Here is a 9,710-nt window from a genome sequence, read left to right as displayed (position 1 = left end):
AAAAAAAAAAAAAAAAAAAAAAAGACAGGCTTAGGACAACTGGCTGACTAGGAGGGGAGCCGGATGAGTGGGGAGGATATGGTCTAGGTGCATGTCTGCACTTCCGACCTTTTCTTTCATCTTCTCTGCAGATGGAATGAAACCTTCCAAAAAGAGGTTCTTACCAGCCGCTTGGATACCACCCACTTGCTAGCCAAAGCCATCACTGAAGCTGCACACCCACCTCAGGCTTGGATTCTAGTCACAGGTGTAGGTATGCCCCCAAATCGCCAGCCTCTTACATTAACGGAGCCAGGGAGAACAGAGCAAGCAGTTGAGGCCCTTGGGGCTTGCACCAGAAACACAGGTCCTTCCCAGGGTCACTGCCTAGGCCTCCAGCCTTGCAGGTTCTTCCTGATCCAGATCTGTACTGTCACAGTCTGGTCTTTATGGGTGTGGAAAGGCAGAGTGCGGGTGTGGGGTACTTGACTAGAGAGCCTTTATTGGGAGCCCTCAGAGAAAGAGGTGTGGTACGGGTCCTAGTGCTGAAGGCATCTCCCCACTCCCACACCCCTTGCTTTTTTGCACTGCAGTTCTTTATGAAGAGCTCCCTTTGTTGTGTCTCCTTTGAGACGACACAATTACAAACAATTAAAATGAGTAGTAGCCACCATACTATTATATACATATTATTTAATCCTTACAACTTTATGAGGTAGGTACAGTTACTCCCATACTGAGGATGCAAATTTTTTCATACGGAGAAGTAACTTGCCAAAAAAAAAAAAAAAAAGTCACAGATGTCAAGAATGGTAGAGTTCAAGCAGCTTAGCACCTATTTTTCTGTCCCTACCCACTACAAGCTAGCGAGCGGCCTCTGGACACAGCCTGACAGCCAAAAGCTAGATGTTCAGGCATGGACACACGGAGAAGCTCAAGGGGGAAACTGTTCTGGTTCTTTCTTCTCCTGTGGAAACCCAAAGGGCAGAGGAGACTGAGGCTAAGGAGCCTTTCACTACAAAGGGCCCAGCAGGCCAGGGACCGCCAGAGCAAACGAACGCTCTTCCATGACAGCTTACTACCAGCCAAGCCTGACTAAGGAGTATGATGAAGACAGCCCAGGAGGGGATTTTGACTTTTTCTCCAACCTGGTAACCAAATGGGAAGCAGCAGCCAGGCTTCCTGGAGAGTCTACACGCCAGGTTGTGGTACGTTCAGGTGAGGACCAAGGGCCTGGGAACCAGGCAGCGAGGACGATTCCTGGGCTGAGCTTGCAGGGAGAGGACACCATTGCCTTAGCTAGCAGAGGGGAAATCCCCAAAAGCCCCACAGCCCTCAACTCTGCCCACTCCACGTGCACACGGGAAGACCGTGAGGAAGGGAGAGGGGAAAGCAGAGTCGTGCAAACTTTCAAGGCTAAGCAACCTCCCTGTACCACCTCTCTACTTTAGGGGTTGTGCTGGGCCGTGGAGGCGGCGCCATCAGCCACATGCTTCTGCCCTTCCGCCTGGGCCTAGGAGGCCCCATCGGTTCAGGTCGCCAATTCTTCCCCTGGATACACATTGGTGACCTGGCAGGAATTCTGAATTATGCCCTTGAAGCAAACCACGTCCAAGGAGTCCTGAATGGAGTGGCTCCAGCATCTACAACTACCAATGCTGAGTTTGCCCAGGCCTTGGGTGCTGCCCTGGGCCGCCCAGCCTTCATACCTGTCCCCAGCACTGTGGTACGAGCAGTCTTTGGAGAACGTGCCATCATGCTGTTGGAAGGGCAGAAAGTGGTCCCTCGGCGGACACTGGCTACTGGCTACCAGTACTCCTTCCCAGAGCTGAGGGCTGCCTTGAAGGATGTTGTAGCCTGAGCAGAGAAGGAGCCCCAAGGCAGAAGCTGGGGCCTGCTCCTGCATTCTGAGAAGTGGGTCAGGTGATGACCCCTGCACTTGAGATCAGAAGCCATCTGGGTCTTAGACTCTGCCCGCCCCCTTTCTTCCCATGTTCGTTGATCCACCCCTATCTGAGAAACTCCAGCCTCAAGGATATAATCTCATTCTAACCTTCACCTCTTCAACTTCTTGTGGCTTCTGTGTCACATTGTTGCCCTGGTTCTCCTATATGCTGTGTAGACAATGTTCTACAGTTGCGGCAATAAAGATAGAATATGTCGTCGCTAGATCACTGGCTTCAGCTGTCTCTTTGGCTTATCTTCCCCTAGAATTATCTGAAGAACTATTACCCTACATGGCTCTTCTCCTAAGCTGGGTTCTGAACGTTTTAATATGCAATCTCTCCTCATCTTTTCCTTTCTCAGTCTCTCTTTCCAAATGAACTGGTGAGACATGAGGTTTTATGACAGATTAAAGACGATATATATAAAGATCTATCTCCAGTGAGTTCTGGTGTCACCCTGACCACCTGTTCAGAGGATGCCAGCAAAAGTGGAGAAAGGGCCCTGTGGGTTAGCCTTCAGCATTTACCAAACAGCCATGAGTTAATATAATAAACACGTACAGGTCCCGGCTTGTCATACTGCAGTAAGACGTCAGTGTCCCTCTATAAGCTTGGTCTCTCATCTTCTCAGGAACATTCAGCCTTCCAGGGCCCTCAGGGAAGGGAAGATAACCCCAGCCTTCTGCATACCCACCATCATGGCAAGAGAAAAGAGAAGACACCAATCCTAAGCTTAAAAGGCAGCTCTACCAGCCCCAGTCCAGACCACTCTCTTCTTCTCCCTTGTCATTCCCCTAATCAACTTGTCCCCAACACCTAATCAATCTGGTGTGAAATGAAAATCACCCAATGAAACAGACAAAGACACTGGGACCCAGAGAGCCACATAGTTAACTCCATGTCACTTGGAATAAGTCAGAGCTAGAAAGGCATCTAATTCAGGGACTTGCTACATGAACCCAGTGGCACCTGCCTTACCTTTTTATACCTCTACCTGACTCTGGCCTCTAAGAAGTTGACTAGCCCTAAATTACTCCTGGGGAAGGTAAAAGTAACAGAGAAGCAGGTTAGACTACACGAGAGAAGAAACTGCTTAACACATCCAAGTAAGGAGTGTGCCACCTTGCAGACAGTACATTCCCCGGCACAGACAGAGTTCAAACAGATACAGAGCAATGACTTGTGGGAGTTAGAATGTAAACAGCTTGTCATGACAGGTCAATGGAGTCGGTCTGTAACCAATCAGGTATCTCGATCCTGATGCTTCAGCTTCCGCTTCCCATACACAGAAGGTAGCAGTGTGTCTTGCCGAAAGAAACCTGTCTTCCATAAAGGAAATATTAGATAGATCCCACTAATACTGTCACTGCCAATCATGACGTCGTGGGTTTGGCGAATAGGCTCAACACCAGATAGAAGATTTAACCAGGGCCTTGTCAATCTGTAAACAAACACTTGAAATGCAACTGAGCAGCTGCCATTTATAGGAGCCCTGAGAGTATTTAAGTAATGCAACCATTCGCCCTGACTTGACTATTCTGTTAACGTGCGTTTCGAAGGTCGCTGAAAAGGGATGCAGCCATTTACAGGGCATGTTCTACTGAAAGCCCAGCGTTAACATCGAGGGAGTGGACAGTGGACATCTCTGAATGTGAAGTTCTGGCTAGGGAGCCTGAGCAGCCAGCCACAGGCAGACACGCCTGAGCCATGACCCAAGTACAGGTCCTCATGGGAGCCTTCTTCTCTGTTCTCATTTCCCTCAACCTCGGGTTATCTTTATGCCTGATGGATAGACATAAGTAAAGGCCAAGCAATTCTGTCAAGGTCACAGGCAGGCACAACTGAGACTGGAAGCCTGCCCGCCTCTGCCTTCTGGTTCTCAGCTGGCCCACTGCAACAGCCCACTTAGCGCTATGACCCCTCTGGGAGTCAGCATTCCTCTGGACACGCCAGGGTAAAGCTCAGCCTATCCCACCACTCAGAGGAGCAGCCAGAGGGTGCTTTCTTTCTCAGCTTAGCCTTTTTGTTGCCTCCAGCCTACCCTATCCTCCAACTAAGGAACTTGGTAGTAAAGCCACAGGCGCAGTCTCCAGGAACAGCCTCTACACCTTACAGAAGCCCTCTCTAAAGACAGAGTTGAGGAGTTGAGTCTGATCAAAACCTCCTAAGAGCTGGCTTCGTGGTCCTTCCTCAGGTTGAGTCATTTTAAGGACCTGACCTCAAACTACCCCAGGCAAAGAGTATTCCCACACTCAAATTCTCTTCTCTGGTGCTTCCTCTGGCCAAAGCACCATCTTAGAGTGGGTCTAGGTCATGGCTGAGCAGCAGAGGGACTGTAAGAGAAGGGGCGGGGCTGGGGGAGGCTGACTCTAATAGGGCAGCAGCTATGCAGGGCAGAAAGGCTCAGAAGTTGAGACTCAGCAGGGCCTCAGAAAGCTGGTTAATATCCCGGCAGTATGGTTCCCGCTGCAGGATGAAGTCCACCTTGTGGTCCTGACCCCAAAACACTTCGAGCAGCTGGCGCCGCAGCCGCTCTGTCTCCCGGGTCTTCCGAATGCCACCATTGCTCCTCTCCACTTCCTTCCCCTGCTGCTGATTGGCATGCTCTGTGGAACCTTTAGAGGGCTGCTGAGACTTAGAAGAGCCCTGTTTCCTGGAGAAAAAGCAGAATAAGAACTAATAAGCACTCTGGAGGAAAAACTGGGCCTCCAGGAACCCCAGCCAAGCGGACCTATTTCTAGCTGTAGGAAATGAATTTGTGAAGTTGCCTAAGCAGGCCACTGAGTGGCAGTACCAACTGCCTTGGAAGACAGTACCCTAAAGAGATGTCCTTATTTAATCATTTGTTAATGGGCCAAAGGAAGGTGTGGGGCACAAACAGTTATCACTACATGCAACCACCTCCCAAATAGCTCCATCAAACACACTGACCAGAAGAGAAAATAAAAGTTCCCCCACCTAGTATGAAGGTTTGTACCAGGACTCCCTGGGGAGGTTTTAAAGGCCAGGTCAGCAAACTCAAGACTACTGCAGAATTAAGCCAGCCCAAGCTGTGACACTCCATCCAACCCTCCAATCCTTCAGAGAAGAGCAGACCTACAGGCTGCCTGCAGAAGCAGGAGCATTACCTGACTGGCTTCTTCAGGAACTCATCCAGGGTGGGGCCATTTCGCCCCAGTGGGTCATCTGGGACCATGAAGAGGTTCCCCACAAAGGTGAAGGGCAGCAGGCTAAAGGAGGAAAGAGGACGTCACAGAGATGACCTGGCTACCTCCCAGGCGTCTGGAACCAGCACCACCAGGAGCTACTGGCTATCATCCTTTGAGGCATCTTCAAGCCCTTCCCCAGGATTCTCACCCAGTGGCCAGAGAAGAGCTGGTTTAGAGAAAGGTGTGAGCCGGTGCCCTATTCTCTCACCGCTCTCTGATGATCGCCATCCACTTGTCAGACTCCTCAGCCAGATCCCGGAACTGGTCATTGGAGACAATGATCCCATCCGTTTCTTCAGCCAGCTTCACCATGAACCTGTCTCAAAACACAGACACCATTCTGGGATTCTCCAACGAGCTGACCCCACAGTAAGATATCAGCACCTATGACCCACTTCTGGTGATGGAGGTCAGTCTCCAAACTCATTTACTTAACTGAAGAAGGGTGAGGAGGGCTTCTTGGGAATTGAGCCCAGACCCTCATGCATCCTAAGCAAATGCTTTACCACTGAGATAGTATGTAGGTATGTAGGTAGGTAGATGATAGATACATACATACATATGTACATACATACATACATAGATGATAGATAGGTAGATAGATTCATAGATACATAGATGACACAGATGATAGATACAAAGATTGATGATAGATGATAGATGTCTGTAGATGACCAACAGACAAATAGATAATAGACAGATCATAGATACATGATAGATAATAGATAAATAGATGATTGATAGAAACATATAGATGATATATAATAGGCAGACCGACAGATAGATGATAGATAGATAGATAGATAGATAGATGACAGACAGATAATAGGCACATGAATGTAGGTTAGATATAGATAGACAGACAGATGATAAGATACATAGATGCATAGATGATAGACAGGCAGACAGAGATAGAGACCAACAAGTTGGGGCAGAGCAGGGCGACAGGCAGGATATGGTGGCATACACCTTTAATCCCAGCACTCAGAAGGCAGAGACAAGTGAATCTCTGTGAGTTCTAAGCCAGCCTGGCCTACATAGTTCCAGGATAGCCAGGGCTACATAGAGAGAAACTGTCCCAAAAACAAACAAAAAAATCAAAGACAGGATCTTGCTAAGTTACTTGGTCTAGCCTTGAATTTGCTCTGTAGCCCAAGTAGGCTTTGAACTCTCAGTCATCCTGCTTCAGTCTCCCAAGTGGCTGAGATCACAGCCTGTGCCTCCACAGTTAGCTTCTCACCTCAGCATCACCCAGCTACACGTGACTGACTAGACACAGAGCGAGATTAGAGAAGAAACAGTGAAGAACCCAAGGCAGTCTTCCAATATCACCATTCACTACAGCCTTCACTCAACACTAAGAACCAGTAAGAGCTAGCTCTAACTCTCTCCCACCCCACCCGTCACTCACAAACCTGCATTTATCCTCTGAAAAGTTCCCACTGAAGAACTTCCCACACTGCCTTCCTTCCCAAGGCCACAACCACCTTAATAATTCAGACATTAAAACTAAGACTGCTGCCCAGCCTTCTACCAATTCATTTGCCTTACCTAACTGCCCACCGTCCTCCAGTCTCACCTGCTTCCCCTTACACAGAGCTCTTCCACACCTGCCCTTCAGCCCAACCCAGCCCAAGTGAAAGACTTCGCCTAAAGGTCGCATGTCCAGGCCTGGCAGCTAAGAGCCTCCATGTCACCCTTCCAGTCTTCTCTCTCTCAGAATTCCCTCAAGTGCCCTCAACTCCAGCTAAGATCAACAATCAGATTACTCTCTTAACACATGCTCTGCTATCTGACTTCAATTTCTTAAACTATTCCCTCCGTCTCCGAATGCATCCTAAGCCCTTACAGTGAAAGCCACCTAAGGAGATTCCTTTCTGGCAATATGGCTTGCTTGGTAGAGTGCCCAGCCTGCATGCACGAGGCCCTAGGTTCAGTCTCCAGGACCACATAAACCGAGCGTGGCAACAGCAACTGCAGCACTCAGGAGGAGGAGACAATGGAATCCGTTCAAGGTCATTCTCAGTTACTCACTGAGCCTGGGCCCAGCCTAGGCTATGGGAGACCGTATCTCAAAAAATAAATAGAAAAATAAAACTTCAAAGTTTTTTGTTATTGTTTCTAAGGGTTTGTGCTTTTGGTTTTGATTTTTGATGGTTTGGGGATTTTTGTTTGTTTGGTTGGTTGGTTGGTTTTTGGTTTGTTTTTTATGTATACTGGTGCTCTGTCTGTCTGAATGTATGACTACAGACCAGAGGAGGGCATAAGATTGTGAACTGTCGTGTGAGTGCTAGGAACTGAACTCAGAACCTCTAGAAGATCAGCCAGTGCACCTAACCTCTGAACCATCTCTCCAACCCAAAATTTAAAAATTTTTAAAGACACCTGAGGCCCACTTTAGTAGTCCTCTTGTTTTGTTCTCTTTTTGTTTTATTTCAAGATAGGACGTCACATAGTCTAGGCTTGCCTCCAACTCACCAAATAGCTAAAACAACCTCAAACTACTCATCTCCCTGCCTCTGCCTCTGCCTCTGCCTCTGCCTCTGCCTCTGCCTCTGCCTCTGCCTCTGCCTCTGCCTCTGTCTCCATGTCCCAAGTACTGGCATTAAAGATTATTTGCCACCATGCCCAGGCCCCACAGTAACATTCACAAGGTGGTAGGTAGACTTTAGACTTTTAAAGTCAAAGAGATCCAGCCCATCCCACATCCTTCTCAATGAACAACCCTTCCTTCCTGTAAAACGCAGTCACAATAGGGCTCCCTTCCCCCAGGCCCTGAAGTGCTTGATTCACAGAGGATCCTGGACCAACTCTCACCCCAGAGTTCTTTCTCCAAGTCAGGCATCTAGTTAGAAGTGGGTGGTCAGTATCCGAAAGGCATTGTGGTACAGAGAACAGGTGGTAGGGAAGCAAGCTAAGGGAATGCTATGCTCTGTGACATACAGAGATGTTTTCTAGTTAAGCAGTTTACTGCTCTCCTGTAAGGAGACGCCCTGCTCTGCGGCGGCAGTCATTTGCCAGGCCCTGCTGTGCTCTACTGCGATGATGTTTCCATAGTGAAGAAAAATTCCAAGGTTAGATCATGTACCCACCAGGTTCTACGGAACTATGCATTAAAACTGACTCAGCCTCCAGTATCAATTCTGTTACAATGCTGATATGGGCAACAAGTTACTGTCTAAGATATATTGAAACCTAGGCCTAAAACAAAACAGCAGCACTTAGGAGGCAGAAGCAGGAGAAGCAGCACAAACTCAAAGCCAACCTGGCCTATATGGATGAAGCACTAGTCTGGCTCAGGGCTTCATAGTGAGATCCTGTCCAAAGAAGACCCAGTCGCAGCAGCAGTGTTCTGGTTGGGTTTTGGGTTTGGAGGGGAGCTTTTTGGCTTTGTTTTCAACTTGACACAATATAGTTATCTAGAAAGAGGACCCTCAGTTGAGAAAAATGACTCATCAAATTGCCTGTAGGCAAGTGTATGGGGACATTTTTTTGATTGTTAATTGATAAAGAAAGGACCAGCCCATGTTGGGCAGTGCCACCTCTAGGCAAGTGGCCCTGGGTGGTATAAAAAAGCCAGCTGATGGGCTGGAGAGATGGCTCAGCAGCTAACAGCACTGACTGCTCTTCCAGAGGTCCTGGGTTCAATTCTCAGCGACCACAAGGTGGCTCACAACCATGTGTAATGGGATCCGATGCCCACTTCTGATGCGTCTGAAGACAGTGACAGTGTACTCATATAAATAAATCTTTAAAGAAAGAAGAAAAAGAGAGCCGGCTGCGCATGTCAGTAAATAGCGCACCTCTGCAGTCTCTGCACCAATCCCTGCCTCCAGGTTTCTGCCCTGACCTCCCATCAGAGGTGACTATTGCCTGAAAGTTTATGATGAGCTAAAACCCTTCCTCCTCACACTTCTTAGGATCACGGCATGTATCACAGCAACAGAAACCTAACTAAGACACAAAGAAAGTGAGGCACCTTTTGTAAAATACTAGCTACTTCTCAGAAGTAAAGACTAAATATCTGGAAAGATAAAACATATAATCACTCTGCTGGTTAGCTTTTAATTGTCAACCTACTACAATCTGGAATCTCCTGAGAAGCATTCACAATGAAGGACTGTCTGGAGCAAGTGATCTGTAAGAATGTCGTTAATTAAAATGGAAAGATCCATCCACTGTGAGTGGCACCATTCCCTAGGCAGCAGATCCCGGATCCTATAGGAAGTGAGCTGAGCACTATCATGTATGCATTCATGGCTCCTTGTTCCTGATTATGGGTGTGATGTGACCGGTTCCCTTAAGTTCCTGTTACTGTGATTTCCCAGCTATGGTGGACTGTAACCTGAACCGCCGGACAGTAACCTGAAACTAGGAGCTAAAGTTATCCTTCTTAAAGTTGCTTTTTTTTAAAAAAGAGTTATTTGTTTTATGCATATGGGTACACTGTAGCTGTCTTCAGACACATCAGAAGAGGGCATCGGATCCCATTACAGATGGTTGTGAGCCACCATGTGGTTGCTGGGAATTGAACTCAGGACCTCTGGAAGAACAATCAATGCTCTTAACCACTGAG

At 48.0% G+C, this 9,710-nt stretch overlaps 2 protein-coding genes across 3 annotated transcripts in view; one reads left to right on the top strand and one right to left on the bottom strand.

Moving 5' to 3' along the window:
* Sdr39u1 (short chain dehydrogenase/reductase family 39U member 1) overlaps positions 1–2,150 on the top strand; it is a 3,128-nt gene extending 978 nt beyond the window's left edge. Inside the window, exons 4-6 of the mRNA XM_021181345.1 lie at positions 132–253; positions 1,054–1,197; positions 1,431–2,150. Coding sequence (XP_021037004.1) covers positions 132–253; positions 1,054–1,197; positions 1,431–1,840 — 676 coding nt within the window. The 3' untranslated portion in view covers positions 1,841–2,150. The remainder of the gene's footprint in view (positions 1–131; positions 254–1,053; positions 1,198–1,430) is intronic.
* The window catches only part of Khnyn (KH and NYN domain containing), a 13,969-nt gene continuing 4,911 nt past the window's right edge, over positions 653–9,710 (bottom strand). The window contains exons 6-8 of one of the 2 annotated variants that reach the window (XR_003834803.1): positions 5,283–5,450; positions 5,054–5,155; positions 653–4,578 (exon numbers count right to left, since the gene is read on the bottom strand). Coding sequence is in view for 1 of the 2 variants with exons in the window: in XM_021181344.1 (XP_021037003.1) it covers positions 4,329–4,578; positions 5,054–5,155; positions 5,343–5,450 (460 nt within the window). In the remaining variant the exon portion in view is untranslated. The remainder of the gene's footprint in view (positions 4,579–5,053; positions 5,156–5,282; positions 5,451–9,710) is intronic. The other variant, XM_021181344.1, reaches the window with a different exon arrangement.

The sequence above is a fragment of the Mus caroli genome, chromosome 14 (genome assembly GCF_900094665.2).
Source record: "Mus caroli chromosome 14, CAROLI_EIJ_v1.1, whole genome shotgun sequence".
Taxonomy (NCBI): Eukaryota; Metazoa; Chordata; class Mammalia; order Rodentia; family Muridae; genus Mus; species Mus caroli.
This window is presented reverse-complemented; position numbering and strand designations above follow the sequence as displayed.